Genomic DNA, 22401 nt, shown 5'->3' with positions numbered 1-22401 from the left:
TTGGCGGCGACTCCTGTGTTCGTTTTCATTTACAAAATTAAAGTCGACCTCCGTTTACAAAAAAATAGTTTCGACAAATCCAACACTTTTTTTCCTTTTCTCTTCTCTCTTTAACTCAAAAAGGAGAAACCAGAACAGGCATCTCAAAGCTACATGCTTTTCACCATTTTCTCAACAATGGATCTATGGCAACTATCAACAATAACCAACCATACATCCACAAATAACTAAAGAGGAATGAACATATATAAATAAGAATGGATGTATGGCATGGTTAAGGCATGGGCAAGGGCAAAAGCTTCAACCTTTATTATTCGTTATATGCAGGCAATTCGAATTTTGGGGAGCTAAGCCAAAATTCTATACGTCTAATAGATTTGAATAATAACCTTATGTTGAGATATTTTGCTATATTTAAAGAGTTTGGGTGCACACCTACAAGATTTTACACGATTTATTTATTTATTTATAGGATAAACTATACCACGGCTATATGTATATTATCCTTTTCTGTTTTGATCATTTTACTAACAATTTTTAATTTGGTCATCCAAATAAACAAGATTTTTTGGTCCATTTCCATTAAGTGTTGTTAAATCTCTTACGAGAGGATAACGTAGCAATTAAAAATTGATAATAACAAATTTAGCCCTTAATTTTTACATATTATATTGATTTAGCCATAATTTTAAAAATTAACCTTCAAAGTTTACAAATGGTCTCAATTTGATCCACATATTATTTTAATGATTTTTAATTTTAAAAAAATTATAAAATTTTAAATTTTATAGAATTAATTAAATGCTGACATGTCATCTATGTGGCAATCCACGAGTATGCCCCATTAGCAAAGTTAACAAATTGTCAAGGAGTTGCTTCTATTGGTTTGATTGTAATTGCTATTATCAATGAGTTGCTTTGTTTTCATTTAGATTTTATGTTTGCAAGTCGAAATTGACATATGCTATAGAGGCTTGTCTAGATTATGAATAATATAGAGAATTTAGATGTGAATGTTCTAGTCTTTTGGTACAATGGTTGGATTTCTACTTTGGGAGTGATAGAATGTGATTCACTTGTTGTATTGTGGATTAAAAATTACGTTTATATTTTAACAGGACAAATTGATTAACGCGAGTGACTAGTTTAAATAATTATTTTAACGAGAATAACTAAATTGAGAAAAAAATTAGAGTGACCAAAATAGGACAAACCACATTTTAGTGTGACCTTGGTGTAATTTATACTGAAAAATATCTTACTCCGTAGACTTGGTTAAGTTGACCCGCTTCTAAACTTTATGTTTTGTTGATACAAGAATATAAAGATAAAAGTTCCTTATCAAAATTTTGCTTTTCTTACTCAAATTCCGTGTTTGCCATTAGCTTTTCCTTCTCTTTTTTCTCCTTTAGCTTTTAGTAGACTTTAGTTTGACTCAACTTTATAACCTTTTGTGGATAAATAAATTTCGAATTTAATGCATTTTGTTGGAAGAAACTTCCTTGCGCTTCATGCATTTTTGTGTTTTAGCTAAAGCTTACTCTATATATTTGGAGTTGTGAGCCATGGCAATTGCAACCATGACTACTCCTCTTCCTATTTCCTTTTTCCCTTTTCTTCTTCTCATTCCCGCTGTCTGTTTTACCATTTGTCATGCCAATTCCAACCTACTTTGCATTCAGAGTGAGAGAGAAGCTCTTTTGAAATTCAAGCATCATCTTATTGATCCTTGTTGGTGCAACAACAGAATCAAGCAGACTCAGCAAGTATCTTGTCGAGCAAGCCTCGAAACTTGCTGAGCAAACAAACAATTTCGAGTTAAAGAAAGAAGAGAATAAGCTGGGGAAATTTGAGAGAATATTGATGAACAAAACTGATTTCATTCATGCATAAAACAATGGCTTGAAGCCAGTACATAACTCAAGCATAAAGCTTGTCAAAATCAACAAGTAATTACCTACCTCCACTAATTACATAGAAACTTGAAATCTTAGCTTGTAAACTTATACAAAAGCGTGTTTACTGACTCATACATAAGCTAATTACATCAATCGAAAGCTAACTTAGTTAGAAATGAACTAACACTCATTTCATCAACTAAATATAACAAAATGAACAAAATGAGCTTGCATCGCACCCTTGCATCTGCTCCACTTTGCTTGGTCTTCATGGCCTATATGGAATCGAGTGTTGGCTTCATGTGACCAACTTCAACACTCCTCCTTGGTTAGCATGGTGCAAACACCTAATTTTCTTCTTAAATGCTCAAACCTTGTGACATTAAGGGCTTTAGTCAAAATGTCGCAAGTGGTCCTCTCGAATTGCAGTGAATTAGCTTCACTTCGAGCTTGCTCCATTTCTCGAACAACATATAGCTTAATGCTAAAATGCTTTGTTCTTCCATGGAACAGGATTTTTGGCAATTGCAATGATAGATTGATTGTCACGGAAGATCTCTGTTGCTTCCCTTTGATCCATATTCAAATCACCAGATTTTCCTAAGCCAAATGGCTTGGTTGATGACACTAACTGCGCCACATACTCGCTTCAGCAGAGATTGTGCCACCAGACTTTGCTTCTTCGAGCTCCAGCAGAACATAGCTGAACCAAGGTTGAAAGCATACCCTGAGGTGCTTTTCATGTCATCTATCGATCCAGCCCAGTCACTATCAGTGTACCCAACTAGATTTAGATTTCCTTTCCTGCTGTACCTTAAGCCATAGTCCAAAGTGCCTTTGACATATCTCGAGCACTCTCTTGGCGACTGAAATGCTTCTCATTGCAACAATGCAAGAACCTTGAGAGCAATCCTACAAGACATACATTATGTCCGGTCTAGTGGCGTCAAGTATAGCAAACAACCAACTAGACTCTGTAGGTAGTTTCACATACCTTCTCAAAATCTCCTTGGCTCGATAGTTTTTCTCCAATGAAAGCAGTGTTTTAGTTGGTTTCTTTGTTTTGCATGGAGAACTTGGTCGAATCTTTGTGGCAAAGCTCTTGACTTAAAAATATCCCATTCGTGCTTGAGTCACCTCCATTCCAAGAAAATAGGACATCTCCCCAAGATCGACATTTCAAACACCTCTTGCATCTTGGTCTTGAAATTAACCAAGACTTGCCGATCTCCTCCTGTCACCAAGAAGGTCATCAACATATAGGGACACAATGAGTTGTGTTTGTGTCCCTTGCTTCTTGACATACTGATGTTGGCTCACTCTTGCTTGATTGAATCCAGATCAGTCAAGTAGCCATCGATTCTCATGCACCGGGCCCTTGGAGCTGTTTTAAGCCATATAGGCCCTTCTTCAATTTGTAGACCATATGCTCTCTCCAGCTATTTCAAACCCTTGCGGTTGTTCAACATAGATGTCTTCATCTAAAAACCATTCGAAAGCTGATTTCACATCGAGTTGATGAATTTTCCATTCGAGCTGGGTCTAAGGCAATCAAGATCGATGGTGTCGAGCCCGCCCTTGGTGCAAAGGTCTCCAGTAGTCCAAGCCATACCTCTGATGAACCCTTGACAACCAACCTTGCTTTCGGTTTGTTCAAGGTTCCATCAAGATTCTCGCTTGGCTTTGTACACCCATTTCACCCCAATCACCTTCCTTTTGGTGGCCTTTCAACCAATTCCAGTGTCCGGTTCTTCTCAATCATGCCGATCTCCTCACCATTGCTCGCTTCCACTCTTGCCGAGCTTCACCTCTTCAAAGTTACTTGGTTCAACTATGGCTATATGAGCCCTTTCATAAATCTCGGTCATTGATCTTGTTCCTCTGATGGTTCATCATCAATGTCCATTTCAGAACACTTTGTTCGCTCGACTTGGTTTGTTTGTAAGTTCTTGAAACTTCCTCGTGTTCATGCCTTTCCGGCCCAACATGACCTTTCATCAAATACCACATCCCCGCCATCGACACTTTGTTTGTTGAAGGATCCAAGATCCTATAGCCCTTCTTAACAAAGGTCTTGTAGCCCACCGAAGACCGTGTCGAGCCCTTTCGGACAATTTGTCCCTTTTAACAAGCGGTACATGTGTGTAACATATGCATCCAAAGACCTTCAGATGAGCCGTTGATGGCTTGAAGCCAAACCAGCCTCGAATGGAGTCTTCGATCCAAAGCCTTGGTTGGAAGTCTATTTTGAATGTATGTTGCGGTGTTATCGCTTCGCTTATAGTGCTTTAGGCGATTCTTACGAATCATTAAGCACTGGCCATATCCATTAAGCTCCTATTCTTCCTTTCACTTACACCATTCATTGAGGTGTATAAGTGTTGGTAAGTCGGTGTTTGATGCCGCCTTATCACGAAGGCTTGAACCGGTGAGGTGTACTCGGTCCCATTATCGACCTTATGGTCTTGACTTGCACTGCTTTACATCTCGGCAGCTTTAAACTTCCAAAACACGGTGGCTACTTCGATTTGCTGTTTTAAGAAGTAAAGCCAAGCAATATCTAGAGAAATCATCAACAAACAAGATGAAATACTGTTTCCACTTAGTGACTCGATCCTCATAGGGCCACACACATCGGTGTGCACCAGTTGGAGTTTTTCGAGGCTCTCGGGCTTGATTCATGGGAAATGGCAATCGGCTGTTTTCCTAGTGACACACTTCACACATCATCATGGTCCACCGAGTTGATGAAGTTTTCAGCCAGTCTTCTCTGACCATTCGGGCCATCGATCTGAAGTTGGCATGTCCCAGCCTTTGATGCCACAACTTAGATTCATCTGATGTGGCTGTGTAGGCAATGTCTGACTTCTTTGTCCAGTCAACCACAAAGCTCTTATCAGCCATAGGGACTGCCATCAGTTTGGATCCACTTGGATCACTGATTTGGCACTGCTTGTCCTTGAACACCACAGAGTAACCTTTCTCCAGCAATTGAGCTATCTTGAGTAGGTTTCATCAATTTCGTGCACCGGAGCACATTTGAGATCATTTTGGCACTGTGGAGTGCATATCAAGACATCACCTTTGCCTTGACTTGAATAAAGTGCCCATTACCAATTTTGACTTTGGTTCTACGGTTTACGTCTAAAGACTTGAAGATTGCAGCATCGGTGTCATGTGATTGGTGCATCCATCGTCTAGGAGCCAACCAGATGAGAGCCTTTCTGAGCGGTGAGCATGACACAAAGAAAGACTTGCTCCTCTTGGTCACCGTCCTCCTTAGCTACTCGAGCCTCGACTTTCATCTGTTGAGACCGGTTCGTCTTGATTTGGTCTTGCTCTTGCAAACTCTCTCAACATGACCCTTCTTCTTACAATGTCGACACACAAGATCCGGATTGAACCAAGATTTTTCTTCGGATGACCACCCTTCTACAAGTGCTTGCAAGTTTGACCTTCTCTTCTCATGACATCATTCTTTGGCTTGTCTCTCCGGGCCTTCTTGCCTTTGTAGGCGATTTGTCCTTGCTCGAAAGGCACCTTCTTGATGCTCTTCCGGTCTACTTGCTCTCTCTCGCTCTTGAGCATATAGAGCATTGATCAACTCGGTCGGAAATGGTGGGCAGATCCTTGAGTCCTCGAGAGATGAGATTTTTGCCTCATACCTCTCGAGCGAGTTGCTATTACTTTCTCCACTATCCTAGCTTCATTAAACTGCTCTCCAAGGAGCCTGATGCTATTAACCACAGCCATAATCCTGTCAGAATATTGCTTGACAGTTTCTTCTTCCTTCATCTTTAAATTCTCGAAATCTCTCCTCAAATTCAAGAATCATTCTTTGCCTTGTCCTCTCTGTCCCTTGAAACTCTTCTTGCAACTTATCCCAGGCCTGTTTTGGTGATTCACAGGCCATAATCCTTGTGAAAATCACATCTGACACTGAGTTCTGAATGCAAGACATGGCCTTGTGCCTCTTGGTCCTCTCATCAGCATGCTGCCTGATCTGAGCCACTGTTGGATTGCCTCTAAGTGGTTCTGGTTCAACATCTGAGTTGACCACCTCCCACAGATCATAAGCCTGCAGGTAAGTCTTCATTTTGACCACCCATATGTGATAGCCTTCTCCATTGAATACTTGAGGTGCAGCTGGTGAAAAGCTTGATGAAGCCATGGATTTGTATAACAGGTCCCTTAAGAAATAAGCTCTAGATACCAATTGTTGGTGCAACAATTAGAATCAAGCAGACTCAGCAAGTATCTTGTCGAGCAAGCCTCAAACTTCTTTGAGCAAACAAACAATTTCGAGTTAAAGAAAGAAGAGAATAAGTGGGAAATTTGAGAGAATATTGATGAACAAAACGATTTCATTCATGCATAAAACAATGGCTTGAAGCCATTACATAACTCAAGCATAAGGCTTGTCAAAATCAACAAGTAATTACCTACCTCCACTAATTACATAGAAACTTGAAATCTTAGCTTGTAAACTTATACAAAAGCGTGTTTACAAACTCATACATAAGCTAATTACATCAATCGAAAGCTAACTTAGTTAGAAATGAACTAACACTCATTTCATCAACTAAATATAACAAAATGAACAAAATGAGCTTGCATCGTGACCCTTGCATCTGCTCCACTTTGCTTGGTCTTCATGGCTTTGTATGGAATCGAGTGTTGGTTTCATGTCGACCAACTTCAACAATCCTTCAAACAAGTTATCGTCATGGGTTGAAGGTGGGGATTCTTGTGAATGGATGGTGTCGTCGCCATAACTCCACAGCCACGTCAACAAAGCGCACTTGGCGCTCCTCTTCAGAGCTCGATGGCTTTGCAACAAATCTTGAAATGGAAGCTTACTACAATTCCGGCTATGAGGCAAAATAAATCCTTCATCTTTGGAGTTGAAGCATCTCGGTTCCACGGACTTGAGCTATAACGATTTTAAAAGATACATATCCGAAATTTTTCGGTTTCTTTGGAGAGTTTAACATATCTTAACCTCTCTCGAGCACAATTTCAGGGAGCAATTCCTCATATCCTTGGGAATCTCTCAAAGTTGCAGTATCTTGATCTTGGAGGTAATGATCTCAAATCAAAAAGTCTTCAATGGGTTTCTGGACTTTCTTCCTTGCAGTATCTTGATTTGAGCTCTGCGGATCTTTCTGAAGCAACTGATTGGGTACAGGTAACATTCAAACTTCCCTCTTTGTTAGAGTTGCACTTGTCAGGTTGTGGTTTAGACAATGATCCATCTCCGACCAGTGTTAATTCTACAAAATCACTGGTTGTTCTTCATCTTTCTGGGAACGGCTTATCTTCAGTACCTAAGTGGATATTTAGTCTTCATGGTCTTGTGTCCATTGATCTTAGTTACAATTTTTTGGAAGGCTCAATTCCAGATTACTTTGGGAACATCTCGTTTCTTGAAGTTCTTGATCTTAATTGGAATCATCTCAATTCGTCCATACCCAATTCCTTGTATAGTTTAAACCGTCTTCAATTCCTTAGTCTTGGCAATAACCAGTTACAAGGAACAATCTCGAGTGCCATTGGAAACTTGAGCTCTGTTACTCAGCTTGATCTTTCAGTAAATCAATTAAATGATCAAATTCCATTGTCTATAGGGGAGTTATCGTCTTTGAAGTTGTTTGATGTTTCAAAAAATCAATTAAACGGCCAAATTCCCTTGTCTATAGGGCAGTTGACATCTTTGGAGAAGTTTGATGTTTCAGAAAATCAATTAAATGGTCAAATTCCATTGTCTATAGGGGAGTTATCATCTTTGAAGTTGTTTGATGTTTCAAAAAATTAGTTAAACGGCCAAATTCCCTGGTCTATAGGGCAGTTATCATCTTTGAAGTTGTTTGATGTTTCAGAAAATCAATTAAATGGTACTTTTCCTCTATCTTTGGGACGACTAGAAAGTTTGGAAACTCTGGATTGTGGGTATAATCAATTAGAAGGAGTTGTATCAGAAACCCATTTTTCTAATCTCACGAGATTGACAACTCTAGCAGTATCACACAATCGGCTTAGATTTGAACCAAACTCAAGCTGGATTCCCCCTTTCAATGTGAACGGATCGAATTGGGTAACTGGCATCTTGGCCCAAAGTTTCCCCAATGGCTAAAATTCCAAAAGAAATTGTCTTATTTGGACATCTCCTGTGCAGGAATTTCAGATGTCATGCCCACTTGGTTTTTGAACCTTCCCACTCAATTTAAACATTTAAACCTTTCCTCGAATCAACTTAGAGGAGAGATTTCATATTTGAATGTGAGAAACATTGTTGATTTGAGTTCAAACCGATTCATAGGCCCGTTGCCAAGAGTATTGCCAACTTTACCATTTCTAATTTTATCAAATAATTTATTTTCGGGATCTCTTTTTGAATTACTTTGTAATTCATCAAGTGAGAAAGGGATGGAAGTTCTTTACATTGATAAAAATCTTATCTCAGGAGATATTCCAGATTGTTGGAATCATTGGCAGCGTTTGATCCTTTTAAATTTGGGAAGCAACAATTTGACCGGCAAAATCCCACCTTCTTTATGGCATCTAAATCTTAAAATGCTAAACCTTTGAAACAATACAATGTTTGGAGAATTGCCTTCCACATTGCAAAATTCTCCAAATTTGATTATGTTTGATCTTAGTGAAAATCATTTCATTGGAAGTGTACCAGCATGGATTGGTGATAAGCTCTCAAAACTTGTGATTCTAAGCCTTCGATCAAATAACTTTGATGGACATATTCCTCATAAAATTTGTGATCTTCAATTTCTTCAAAACTTGGACCTTGCCCACAACAACATTTCTGGAGTTATTCCAAAATGTTTTAATAGTTTAAGTGCAATGGCCACAACAAACAAAACTAATAATTTTGTTCTTGCGGAGTATGTATATACTAACGCAATTGTTTTGAACGCATTATTGGTGTTGAAAGGACGAGAGGATGAATATGGTAGCACACTAGGACTTGTTACGAGCATGGACCTTTCAGCTAACAGTCTCACAGGAGAGATCCCCAAAGAAATTGGTAGTCTCGTTGGACTATTGTCTTTAAATTTTTCAGGGAATCTCTTAACAGGAAATATACCAGACAGCATTGGCAACATGGAGTTAATGGAATCTCTTGATTTGTCCATGAATAGACTAAATGGGGAAATCCCTCCAAGTTTCTCCAATTTGAATTTCTTGAATCACTTCAATGTGTCCTACAACAACTTGACAGGACAAATCCCAACAAGCACTCAGCTTCAAAGCTTTGAAAACTTGTCTTACGTGGGCAATCATCTTTGTGGACCTCCTCTCACTAAGAATCGCACCTCAAAAGGTATTCCAATTGACGTTGCAAATAATGGAAGTAGCAGGAAGGAAGTAAAGTGAATTGGCTTTATGTCAAGATAGTTCTCGGCTTTGTAATGGGATTTTGGGGTGTAGTGGCTCCTTGTTTTCATCGTGTCTTGGAGGCATGCATACTATCGGAAGTTGGACCATGTTGGTCGAAAGCTGTATGTGTCTTGGGCTACTATGGGTATGTAGTTTGATGGGAAAAAAACATGTCTAAACATGTTGGTCTAATGTTGGTATAATTTACTGGAGATTGGATCAAAGTGTGTTTTGATTATGTATGAATAGGTTTTGTTGTATTTCAATAATTTACAATGAAAATAATTTTCAGCAAAAAATTTGTTTGATAAATTCCATCAGTTGCTTAGCTTAATGAGTAGACGTGGCAGCCATAGATCTAGTCTTCTTCCTCCTTGATCCTTCAAATTAGGAGCAACAAAAAGAGTAGTAAATAGGATTAGCCAATTTTTTTATTGTCATTTTCTAACTGTTGCCAATGGATCTCAACAAAAAAAGAGTTCAGCTGTTGCTCTTCATCCTTGGACTCACCCTTCTCAGTAAGACAGGTAACAACCTCAAAACGTCCTCGTTTCTGCATCTGGTCTGGAAAATAAAAGAAGTAAATGTTGGAATTTAAATCTCCAAGTTAATTTCAAGTTTGTAAAATTTAATGTACTTGATTGTTCTCTCTTCTTTGTTAACTTTTATGGATCAAATTGGTATATCTGTTTAGAGTTATTTCGATTTTTTATTTTAAAGTATATATTTGGATTCAGCACATTCAAACATGAGAATGAGCATAAAATCTTTCAAAAATATATGAAATAATTTATAAAAATTTTAATATACTCGTGTGAAATACATACCCGACAAAAATCCTTTCAAGTTATCTAGATTTCATCCACCCCAGCCATATAGAGTGGTTTTTTGTTTTTAAAAATTGAGTTTGAAGCAAGGTGAATCGAGTTTTTAAGAAGGGCTACGTGTAGCTAGGGGCGGGCACCTGGAAAATTTTCTATTTATATTTTTTAAAATTTTTAAAATTTTAAATTAGTAAAAGTAAAATTGTACTTTGGTCTCCTTAGAAAATGATAAAATTTTGATTTAATCCTTTAAAAATTATAAAGATATGAGCTATAAAAATGGTGAAATTACATTTTTACTATCGTAAAAATTTCAATTTAATTTAGGTTCTCCTAAAAAAAATTTCTGGCTTCGCCCTAATTTTTAAATAGAAAATAAACCGTGAGATTGGGATTTATTCCATAGGCTTCCTTTGGATTCAAATACAACACAGTGTGTTGAAAATTTTTACCTTGATTTTAAATCTCACTGCACCACAGTGAATTGCTTGGTCTGTTTGGATGTCTTGCTTCCAAGACGTTGAGACGTTTCACTGCACTAGATGACCTTATCTCACAGTGCTAAAAGCTCCGGTACTCTCAAAGACAAAGGAGACGTTTCAACGCACTGTTTTGTGTTTGAATCTAAAGAAAGCCTTATTTGATTTCAAACTAGTGTTTTATAGAAAAAAAAAAATCTTAGTTGACATGTTTAAAATTAATTTTATTGTTACAAGACTATCGAATTGGATATATTCTTTTAATTTCAAATGTCACACCATTAAATTTAATAGAATAATTTTAGTGGCAATAACTATTTGACTTGAATTTTTAAATTCAAAAAATATAGGGATTAAATTTTAAAAATAAAAGTAAGAGACTAAAATTCAAATATATAAAATGTTTAGTGGCTTAGAGCATATTTTAACCTTCAAATTTTTATTTTATAATTTAATATAAACAAATAATCAATTTAATATGGAGCTTGGAAGCCACAGTAATGTATATATAAAAGTTTTATTTTTCTCTTAAGAAAAAGTTTGGGAATTAAATAAAGCAGAGTAAAGGATGAAATGATTGATTTTGAATAAATGTTTAAGGGCCGGAAAAATAATAATGCAAGAAGTAGTAATGGTTTTCAAAATTTTGCATAATAATAACCAAACATATACAAAACTTTCTTTTGGCTTTTAAGACCTAAAAAGTCTTAAAGAACGTGGGAGTGGGACTTACTTTATAGACTGAGGGAGAGTTTGGATGGGTGATTGGGTGCGGTGTAGTGCGTTTAGCCTACTTTTTATCTCACGCTACAGTATCTAATTTTACCGCCACCACTGTTTTTACACTAACCGCAGGTAAACGCACCGCCCATCCAAACTCACCATTAGTTTTCAAACTTTTATCTCTATTTGTGGTTTTAAACTTGTCGACCTTAAATTAAATTTTAGTTTGATTGATATTAATTTCATTGTCAATGAAGGAGGATATAAATTTGAGCGTACTTAAATGCGTTTTCAGAAACAAGGTTCAAAAATATTTGATACACTATGTATTTAAGGTGTAATAATTTTTAAAAAATGGAACACAAATTTATAATATGGGGTCTTATAATATATTATATATTAATTTGATTCATTTAAAGTTTTATAAAAGAAAGTTCAACTTTTATTTATTAATAAAATATATATTCCTTTTGAAATAAAATTTAATTATGTTTTACTTTTTATCTTAACTTTTCATTTTGTTTTAATTTTAAATTATTTGTTAATATGAGATATGAGATAAAATAGTACTACATTAGCATAAAGTACATATGAGTTGTTGTAACACTTTGAATAATTTGTTTTTGTTTTTTGTGAAACTTAATATAAATGTGTATTTGTTTTAGTGGTTAAATGTTTTGGGTGTATGAGGTATTGGGTTCAAATCCCACTCTTTGAAAATTCTATTATTTTTTATCCTAGCCTTATCCCTGTTTGGTAGACTTATGTAGTTTTGTTTGTAAATTCATATTAGAATGGGCTTATTGGTTTGGTGGTAAGGAATTAGTTTGTTGGAGGTTTTGTGTTTGAATCCCTGCGAGTAAAGATGTTAATTTTTGCTTCGGGTGTCTGGTAGAGGTTTGGTGGAACCAAAATTCTGATGTAGTTGTGGGTTAGTCGGGAGTGGGAGAAAATTTGCGGATATGTCATCATTTTGTTTTTATTTTATTTTTTTATTATGTCTTTTTCTCTCTCTCCTCCAAAATTTCCCAAACTTTTGACTCTTTTTCCTGTTAACTAGAAAAATCCTCTATTTCCGTTGCTTTCTGAATTCTGGCAATCTTGTCGTTCAATCTCGGTATTTCAGTTCTTTGGTGTTGTTGTGCAGTTTGGTAAGTGTAGGGGGTGAATTTCGTGTGGGTTTGGGAATCATTTTTAAGCTGTTCTAAATCGATTCAATTCTTTTCTTTCCGTTAGTTGATTTTGGGTATTGGCAGTAGTGATTTTGGGTATTCGTTTTTAAACAGTCTCAAAACCCTTCTTTATAATACTCCCGAATTTGGCCATAACGTCTAAGTCAAGTTTGGGGTGTTACAATTTTGGTGCTGGTGACAAGTTAGCATCTAGCATCCTGCATTAGTGGCACAAGGATATGTTTGGGTAAAGAATTTATAGGAGAGATTTCATTTGTGTCAAGGTTTTCAAAATTGTAAAAATGAATTTATTTGTACAAATAAATATTTTGAAGAATTTCAAAATTTTTAGATAATTTCAAGAGGGAATTTTAGTAGTTCAAATTTCACTTATGTAAGCGGTTTTTCAAAATTCCTCCCATTTACTATGAAAACTCAACATGAAACAATTAGTTGTTTCAATTTACTATCAAAACGAAATGTTTCGATCAATACGTGGTACCAAAACAGTATCAAGTACTATTGATTGAAGTTCTATATTGACACTTTGTGATTTAGTTTTTAAATCCGATAATAATAATCCTCTCCCCTAACTAAAACAACCTTTTTAAATAATTAAAAAATAATTTTTAATCTCCACTCACGAAAATGGAATACATTTTATTGTCAATCATTTATCTTTTCGGAAAGCATCCACAGTTAGAAGATTAATCACTAATACCGATGATGGATACCGAAAAAAATAATTTTTAATCCTGCTCACGGAAATGGAACATATTTTATTGTCACTCATTTAAATTTTCAGAAAGTATACACGGTTAGAAAATTAATCACTGCTATCAATGATGAATATCTTGATTACGGCAAGAAAAATAATTTTTGAGATTGAGGAATTTTTAAAAATAATATTTTAAGTTTTAAAAAATATTTTACTCACATATAAAAATTAGAAATTTTCTAACATTGGAGCTAAGCCAAAATTCTCCAATGTCTTAAGTAGTCTTCAAAAAAATAAGAAACTCGTGTTGAGAAATTTATCAATATTTAAAGAGTAGTGCCGGCCAATTAACTTCTAAGTCATTAAAAAGAAACTTCAGTCCTCCAATCACAATTCAACATTTCTCTACATTTTCATCCATATCAGTGAGGGGCTCGGCATTGGTAATAGTAAAATTATATTTTGGCCCTCTTAAAAATAATAAAATTTAATTTAATCCTTTAAAATTATAAAGATATAAGTTATTAAAATAGTGAATTGTATTTTTGTTATTGTAAAAACATATAATTTAATTCAGGCCTCCAAAAAAAAAATTCTAACTTCGTGATACATATGATTTATAAAAATAAAATAAGACAGAAATTTCATGCTTTCACTTAACTATTTTATTAAAAAAAGAAGCTATTTTTAAAATTCAGCACAATTCTATTTAAAGGCCTACGGTGTGCAACAAGCAGCACAAAACCAACTGTTTTTCCTTTATTTTGAAGTGTCAAAACCCAATATTATAGAGGTAAACATTGTGAAGAAAAATGGAAAAACAGATGGTATTTGCATGGGTAATGATATTTTGCCTCGCCATAGCACCAGTCTATGGCCAACACTACTCCAAACCTATTAAGCTAGGTGGTCGGGTGGAAAAGAAGACGCGACTCCGCTTCTTCTACCACGATTTTCCCGGTGGCAAAAATCCTACTACAGTGCTGTTAGCTCAGGCCAACATCACCCAGGATTTCTTTTCCCCATCCCCATACAGCAGCTTGTATGCAATGGATGATCCCCTCACTATAGGGCCTGAACGAACATCCACCAACATCGGAAATGCCCAAGGGCTCTACATAGCATTAAGTCGAGATCCTAACAAGTTCACTGCAGTTTTATACGCGGATTTTGCTTTTACCACCGGCAGGTTCAATGGAAGCTCATTCAGTTTGTTCTCACGATATCCCCCCACTGATTTTGTTCCTAGCCCCGACACAATTTGTGAAATGGCGATAGTGGGAGGGAGAGGTGCGTTTAAGATGGCGAAAGGGTTTGCCCTATTACGGGCCACTTCTTCTAACGCCATGACTGGAGATGCTAGTCTCGAGGTCAATGTTACCTTGTACCATTACTAAACTCAATTGCAGAATATTGAATTTCATATTAAGATCAATAAAAGAGTATACTCCTAACTCTCAAACCAATTAATCAGTATCATTTGGTCATGTGTTATCCTTCTTAACTTTTACAATGCAATTTTTTTTTTTTAATAGTAGTTGGCATTCATTAAAAAATATAATGGCACACAGACTAACAAAACACAACAAAAAGTAAATAAGAAAGCAAAAGAAAATAAAAGAAACACCCATCTAATCTCCAGAGACCCCATCCCCAAACCGAAGCCTAACGATGAAAACCAGAAGCTAAACCATTTCCTGCAACCACAAACCCATCAAAGATCTGCCAGAAAAAACAAAGGAAAACCACAGGAAACTTCTCCTTGAGACACCTTTGGAGTAAAAAATAGAATATTCCCCAAAGCTCAAAGAATGCATTTGCTGGAACTACCTCCCGATGCTTCCTGAAACCCATTCCTGTCACTCTTGGTTTGCTACAAGTTCAACCTCCGCAGGAGCTTCCTCAATCCAAAATCGAGGTTTCGATTTTGATATCTTGAATAATCGCATTATGTAACTTCTTTGTGACACTGTAGTTTTAATTCGATATTTAAAAAGTAATATTTTAAGTTTATAAGAATATGTTATTCATATATAAATAATAAATTTTCTTACCCAAATTTCTCAACCTTAAATGAATTGGAGTAATACTAAGGTACCTACTTTTTTATGGGTACCTAATTAACACTCTTAAAACACATTAACATAGCATTCAAATAGTATAATAACACGTGACGGCTTCATCGTACTATTAATTATTAGTGTCACGTCAATTTTATTTTATTTTTAATTTAAATTTTAATAAAATCATATTATTTTCACGCAAGTAAAAAACAAAATAATTCAAAATATAAATAAATTATTATTTTAATCTTACAAATTTCCTTTTATATACACCACAACGTAAACATGTTTAACAAATATATATAAATATTTTTTTAAACAACTTAAACATGTTGAACTAAACATATAATTAGTTCTTATTAATGAAATATTAAAAATACTGCCGTCCAAATATATTTAAACATATATTAAAACATGTCGAACTAAACACCAATTCACCTGCAATTGCGTGCAATTTAATTTGCTTTTATTTTTATTCTGCATATTTCCTTATTATTTTGAACCATCTCCTCGTTTATCTCAATAAGCATATGCATTACGATATTCATATTATGCATTATATATAGAATATTCCAAACTAGTGGTTAAAGATGCTCATAAGTCTGTTTAAATTATAAACATGATATAAACATATTTGAGGTTTATTGAAATTTAGCCTAACTCGAAATAGCCTAACTCAAATATGAACTTAAAATTTCATCCAAAACATCCGTATGTATAAAAACTTAACCTAAGCCTATTTTAAACCCTCCTTTATTTTTTTTATTTTTAAATATTAATATTATTTTATTTCAATATTTAATAACTTTATTTATTAAAATTTTTATATATCCTTACTATTATTTTAATATTTACATTAAAATAATATTATATACCTAATATAGATTTATTTTTAAAATGTATTCTAAATTATATAATATATGAAAATAACATAATAAAATATTATGAACTATTCAAACTTTAAATATTCAAACTCAAGCCCAAATCTTTTTTTTCAAGCTCATTTTTCATGTCTAATATTTATACGCAAATTTCAAACAAATTTCAAACAAACCTTCAAGACTGGACAAGTAACTCGACCCATGAACAAATCTACTAACATCTCCAATTCAAAATTTAATTTTTATATCTAAAAAACTAAAATTTACTTTATTGTTTTAAAATTTCTAAATCCAACCATTAGCACCATCAGCCCTTTACATAAAATTTTCAGATCAAAATTTATTGACATGCTTATATATAGGATAATAGGATATTGCCCAAGACATCATTATAACAAACAAATGAACATAAACCCAGATAATACATTAGATTTTAAAATACAAGATCTTGCCCAACAATGTTTTCTCACAAGACAATTCCCCTACTATTTGGCCATTAAAAAATAAATAAAGCAGTCTCGATGTGCTCTTACAAAGCTTCAATTTTCATTATTTCTAGAATTGCATTATCAGGTGCCTGATTCCTCCCTGGATATGCAATCGACAAGAAAGAAAAAACCACTTCGGGGTACAATCGAATTTATGCCTACTCATTGAAACAAACATCTACGATAAAATTGTGGTGTCCCTCAATTGGAACAGCATAGCTCTAAAATATTCAGTCGCGAGTTGCTCCTACTAGTGCAATGTGCTCGATTAGGTCAAGTACTCGGTTACTGTAAAGGAATTTCAAGAAAAAACCATCAGATTAGATATTATGTACTTCTAAGGAGTCAGTGTCTCGGTCAAGTACTTGATTAAGTACTTCACAGTGGTGTTTGCTTTTGTGTCTGGGCGTGAAGCAGGGCATGCACGCAGTGTGTGCCTTTGTGTGAGTAGATGTGTTGCGAGCAATAAAGAGAGTGAGAGAGCTTAAAACACACCTGTAACCCCATTCATTGTCATACCATGAAACAAGCTTCATGAAAGATTTACTTAACCCTATTCCGGCTTTCGCATCAAAAATACTTGACCTGGGATGAAAGAACAAGTCCTTTAGAAACTTAAATGCCATCAATCAATAAACTGGAGGGAGAAAAAAAAATTCGAATGTATAGTTCACTTAATAGCCTAATCTAAATGAAGCAAACTTGGATGCCATAGAAAATACAGCAATAATAGAAAAAACCAACTGGACATTACAGTATACCAGCAAGTATTACTTAATTGTCAGGTAAAAGATTTAAAACCAAATGCCTATTCTTGAAAAATGGACACTATAGATAGGGCAGGGTTGACAAACACATGAAGTATACAACAGACCGCATCACAGTGAAAGGCATGTCCAATGGATGTGTCATTAGAGAGAGAGAGAGAGAGAGTACCTCGAATCACCAACAAAATCATTAGAGACAACATCTTCTTCTGTGTATCCAAGAATGCCTTTAAGTGGCCCCTCTGCAGCATACCTTCATTTGAAAATTAAGGTAGAATTACAATGAATGTTAAATATACTTGCGTAATGATAAGGAAAAAGAACAACCAAAAGTTAGAAAACTCACTTTATGACTGCTTTGACATCCTCATAGGAGGCACTCTTCTGAAGTCGACAAGTTAAATCCACAACAGAGACGTTGGGTGTAGGAACACGGAATGCCATTCCAGTAAGCTTTCCATTAAGTTCAGGAAGAACTTTTCCAACAGCCTATAAGGAAAGCAGAGAGATCATAATTTAATTTTAGTTACAACAATAGTTCCAAAAATGAAAAACCGGGATGGAATATATTTGGCTATTTCTCTCTAATACCTTTGCAGCACCAGTTGAACTAGGGATAATATTTTGGCCAGCTCCTCTACCTCCTCTCCAGTCCTTCATTGAAGGGCCATCAACAGTCTTCTGAGTTGCTGTATGTTAAAAACTACCGCATTAACATAAATGCAATATCATGTGCAGAAAAAAGAATTACAGGCAGATAATGACAGGATACCTGTAGTTGCGTGGACAGTTGTCATTAAACCCTCAACGATACCGAATTCCTCATGGACCACCTGCGATATTTTATATCACAAAAACTGAGGAAAACTGCCAAAGAAGAAGGAAAGCAAACCAGATGCTTCACAGGGAAAATGGCCAGGTTAAATTAAATAATGCTGTAAAAATAGGCAGATGAAATTTTCATCTGCTACAAACTCAAAACATACAAAAGCAAAATCTTTGAGAAGTGAAAGTCCTACAAAGAGACCAGTACACCTCAATAAAAAACAATGGAAGAACAGGTTTTAGTTTAAATGCCCTTCTTGGTGATGAGATTGATATGCTTAAAATCAGAAAATGCAGTCAAACCTTGGCAAGTGGAGCTAGACAATTGGTAGTGCAACTAGCATTTGAAACTATGTCCATGCTTGGATTGTAGGTATTCTCATTTACTCCCACCACAAACATAGGTGCATCTGCGGAAGGAGCTGAAATTACAACTTTTTTGGCACCACCCTACAAAACACGTTCATGCAAGTTCATTTTAGAGAATTCTCCGAGGTGCCTGCACTGACAGGTGTGCTTGTGCTATGAGATGACAGCAAAGTACGATAACTAACCTTCATATGTGCTGAAGCCTTAGCTAATGTGGTGAAAACACCAGATGACTCAACAACAAACTCAGCCCCATACTCACCCCAAGGGATCTCTGCAGGGTCCCTGGTGGATATTATTTCTATGTTATCCCAAGCTAAGATAGTTTAATAGCAACTTTTAATGAAATCAAATAACAGAATTTTGAGTTGTAATTCGCAAATTTAAAGCCATGGGAAGAAAACATCCCACTGAAGCTATATAGTTCAAATTCCAATCGATATTCATGAAAAACCTCTCCAGAACAATACCTTTTGCTTACAACCTGTATTTGCTTGCCATTAATTTCCAATGTGGACTCATCCACAACTCTGATAGTTCCCTTAAAGGGTCCGTGAGTTGAATCATATTTGAACATATAAGCCTGGACAAAATTTAAAGTAAAAGAAAAAGATACTTCAGAATTGTTGACATTTTTGATAAAGCAGGGAAAATTTTAATAGTGACACAAGGCTATAGACCAAATCTAAAGAGCAAATGAGCAGACTTACCATGTACTTGGCATCAATAAAAGGATCATTGACAGCTACTACATCAATATCATCCCTTGAAGTTGCTATTCGTAAAACCAACCTTCCAATCCGACCAAAACCTGCAAAGGTTCATTATAAAAAATGAGTTGATGCAGGATACATCAAGCTACATAAAGCAACACTGACTTAAGGTAAATCAACTAGGTTTAGCACTTTAGGACCTAAAACAATGACATTAACAGGATTCTAATTCTCTCCCATGTTAGCCCACATGCTGACTGGGCCCATCCAGCAAGATCTAAAAAATGTTTTCAGCTCCACCTACCTCAAAATACAGAATAGACAAACAACTGAACTAAAGGTCAAAAGCTAACTTAACACTAATGACAGTGTACGCATCAATCCAAGTTCTATTTTAGCACATATAGCTTCTGAAACTTTTCAATCATATAAACTCCAATAGTATATATGAAGTATGAACGGCAGTTCTTCACAACTTTTCCTACCCCAGGAAAGATTGGGGTACCAAATGGCACATGCCTACGTTACCCTACCAACACCCCAATGCACAGTAACCACATGAGCTAAACATGGGATGCTAGTCAATTTCTATTTTGCAAGCATACTCACAACAACTTAAATACGCAAGATAACTGGACAGAAATAATTTCTACGGAGATTAAATAAACAACATGGTAAAGATACATATAACCATCAAATAAAGCAGAGAAAAACATTAAATCAAATTAAGAAAACATACCATTGATTCCAATCTTGGTCTTGCCACTGCTCCGTGACTCTAAAAAGAATAGGAAACAAGCAAAAAGCAGAACATCAATACATAAAACTTATGAACTAAGTTGAAAGAATTAGATAAGCCTTTTTTCTGTCCTTGTCACCCTTCCCAAGCATAAAAAAGAAGGTAACAAATTCTTACTTGGAATTGTAGGAGGAATTTCAGTAGCTGTAGCTTGGATGGGTTGGATACTCCTTGAGTTGCATTTCCTAAATTTAAAAAAAAAACCCTTCAGTATTAAAGGAAAAAAAACAAATATTTGCACAATAAAGAAAAGAAAAATGAACAATCAATACGTGTAACTCAACTGTAATGAAGAAGATCTAGTTGAAACAGAGGCACCAAAAAAGGAGTTGAAATTTCCACCAAAACCAAGGCTGGAAACCTAAACAATATAGCATTTACATTGATATTGTCAATAAGTACATTGAGATCGCCAACTAACAATAAAATAGCAATGAAATATAAACTAAAAAATAATTAAAATTAAAATTTTAAACATATATTTTATATAAGTTTTTTAAATTTCATAAATTCATCAAAATAACGAAAAACCGACTTAACACTTAACAGGTAAGGCTCACTCACCAATCAAGCAATCGAAACGTACCTAAGTCAATCTACACCCGAAAACTAAATAAAAAAATGGATGAAAAAAGTATTATAATTCTTAAGACTCCGTTTGGTTGCAGAGAAAACGTTCTAGAAAAACAATAATAAAGACAAAATAGAATGATTTGATATTGCACAAATTTCAGTCGTTCAGCTGAAGTGTAAGCTCAGCTCAGCTCTTAATATTTGTTTCCTTTAAAAAGACGAAAAAGGAAAAAGAACAATCGTTTTCACTTATTTTAAAAGCTAAATACGGTGTTGATCAGAGGAAAGTGAAGGCGACCTTGAGGCGATCAGAGGGTGAGAGAGATAGGTCAGACCGATCGGAGGCCGCCTCGATGAGAGAGGCGGAGGCGGCGGCGGCGGCGGTGGATCTGAAGAGAGAAGAAAAAGCCATTGCTAAAAGCTTCAGAGACGAATAAAAAATGAATAAAAACCCTAAAGGAAACTGTTTTAAGGAGAAAGAAGAAGAGAAGCTTTTTGCTTTTGCTATAGAGAGCAAAGCACGAGAACAATTGTGAAATATATAATATGGAAAATATGAAAATGAAATTGTTTGTGCTTTTCGAAGGCAAATCAAAACAGTCACCACAATTTTTATATTTATATTTGTTTTGGATAAACTACCAAAATAGTCACTTTTATTTGCCTCAGGTTACATTTTAGCTACTTATATTTGAAATGTTACATTTTAGTCACTTACGTTATCGTGTTGTAAAATTTTAGTCACTGAGCTGCTAGCTACCATTTATGGTGTAACGTAAGCTGAAGTCGCACATTAAATCATCATTTAAAATGAAATTTTTAAGTTAAATTCTACAATCAGTCCTTATATTTTTTTTTCATTTTGAGCAATTTAATTCTTTTTTCTTTTATATTCTTTTAACTGTTTTTTCTTTTTTTTTATTCTCTTTTGTTTCTCCCTCTGTTTTCCTTCCTCACCATTTCTTTTACCATAGTGTGTTTTTTATATTTTTCATTTGTTAAAATTAGTCCGCAAACTTGCTTCACTTGAAAAATTAAATTGTTCAAAAAAATAAAAGTATAAGGACTAATTTTTTCTATTAAATAAAATTTTTATATTATATTTTTTGGTATCTTATTAAAGGTTAAAAGACCTCTCCAGTCCCTCTTAATTTTAAAATTGGGCAAATTGGTCGCTCCTAATAAATTGGAGCAATTTACTCCTATCAATTTCGAAAGTGAGCAATTAAGGACAATTAATCACGATGTTAATATTTTCTGACAATTGTACATAATTTTGATTAGTATAATAACAAATTTAACCCTCAAAGTTTAAAATTTTCTATCAATTTGGTAATGATTTAACAAATTTAGGTTGCAACATTTGTGTAAATGTTGAGGCTAAATTTGTTGATTTTTTTAGAATTTAGACCAAAATGACAAAACATGTAAACACTGAGAGCTAATTTTGTTGTTATACCAATCAAAATTATGTACAATATACTGAAGATATTAATGTCGTGATTAAATATCCTTGATTGCTCACTTTCGAAATTGAGAGAGATTAAATTGCTCTAATTTCTTTAGAGGGACATATTTGCTTAATTTCAAATTTGAGAGGAATTGGAGAGATGTTTTTACCCTTATTAAAATTTATTTTTAGTGTAATATAGTGTTTTAAACCAATTTAATCAAGAAGAACAGAGTTTGATATTTGCTAAGATCATGGGTTAAA

General features: G+C 34.8%; 3 protein-coding genes across 3 annotated transcripts; 2 read left to right on the top strand and 1 right to left on the bottom strand.

Annotated features, from left to right (window-relative positions):
* Positions 1-6503: 6503 nt before the first annotated feature.
* On the top strand, positions 6504-7713 carry LOC105801353 (receptor-like protein EIX1). The gene is made up of 2 exons (XM_052623538.1): positions 6504-6776; positions 6922-7713. Exons 1-2 carry the CDS (start codon positions 6504-6506, stop codon positions 7711-7713), a joined length of 1065 nt encoding a protein of 354 aa, XP_052479498.1.
* A 6227-nt stretch (positions 7714-13940) lies between these two features.
* LOC105761399 (dirigent protein 15) lies at positions 13941-14685 on the top strand. Its single transcript, XM_012579198.2, has one exon. The coding sequence runs from the start codon at positions 14022-14024 to the stop codon at positions 14604-14606; it is 585 nt and encodes a 194-aa protein (XP_012434652.1). The 5' UTR covers positions 13941-14021; the 3' UTR covers positions 14607-14685.
* A 1871-nt stretch (positions 14686-16556) lies between these two features.
* Positions 16557-21255, bottom strand: LOC105761394 (glyceraldehyde-3-phosphate dehydrogenase GAPCP2, chloroplastic). Its single transcript, XM_012579193.2, has 14 exons — positions 20986-21255; positions 20399-20475; positions 20232-20299; positions 20055-20093; positions 19313-19413; positions 19073-19185; positions 18788-18887; positions 18537-18683; positions 18181-18241; positions 18000-18097; positions 17755-17897; positions 17578-17661; positions 17137-17226; positions 16557-16929 (listed from the first exon to the last, which is right to left on the bottom strand). The coding sequence occupies exons 1-14, from the start codon at positions 21097-21099 to the stop codon at positions 16872-16874; spliced, it is 1293 nt and encodes a 430-aa protein (XP_012434647.1). The 5' UTR covers positions 21100-21255; the 3' UTR covers positions 16557-16871.
* Between the last annotated feature and the right edge of the window lie 1146 nt (positions 21256-22401).

This window comes from Gossypium raimondii, chromosome 11, assembly GCF_025698545.1.
Source record: "Gossypium raimondii isolate GPD5lz chromosome 11, ASM2569854v1, whole genome shotgun sequence".
Lineage (NCBI taxonomy): Eukaryota > Viridiplantae > Streptophyta > Magnoliopsida > Malvales > Malvaceae > Gossypium > Gossypium raimondii.
Note: the sequence above shows the minus strand (reverse complement) of the source record. Positions and strands in the feature narration are given on the sequence as shown.

What these genes read in the sequence shown, in the direction of transcription:
- LOC105801353 (XM_052623538.1), top strand. Translation starts at nt 6,504, where the DNA reads ATGAGCTTGCATCGTGACCCTTGCATCTGCTCCACTTTGCTTGGTCTT. An exon ending in ACTACAATTCCGGCTATGAG is followed by an intron (nt 6,777 to 6,921) that starts GCAAAATAAATC and finishes GCACAATTTCAG; the next exon opens with GGAGCAATTCCTCATATCCT.
- LOC105761399 (XM_012579198.2), top strand. Translation starts at nt 14,022, where the DNA reads ATGGAAAAACAGATGGTATTTGCATGGGTAATGATATTTTGCCTCGCC.
- LOC105761394 (XM_012579193.2), bottom strand. Translation starts at nt 21,099, where the DNA reads ATGGCTTTTTCTTCTCTCTTCAGATCCACCGCCGCCGCCGCCGCCTCC. An exon ending in TTATTGATGCCAAGTACATG is followed by an intron (nt 19,186 to 19,312) that starts GTAAGTCTGCTC and finishes AATTTTGTCCAG; the next exon opens with GCTTATATGTTCAAATATGA. An exon ending in AACTGTCCACGCAACTACAG is followed by an intron (nt 18,098 to 18,180) that starts GTATCCTGTCAT and finishes TTTAACATACAG; the next exon opens with CAACTCAGAAGACTGTTGAT.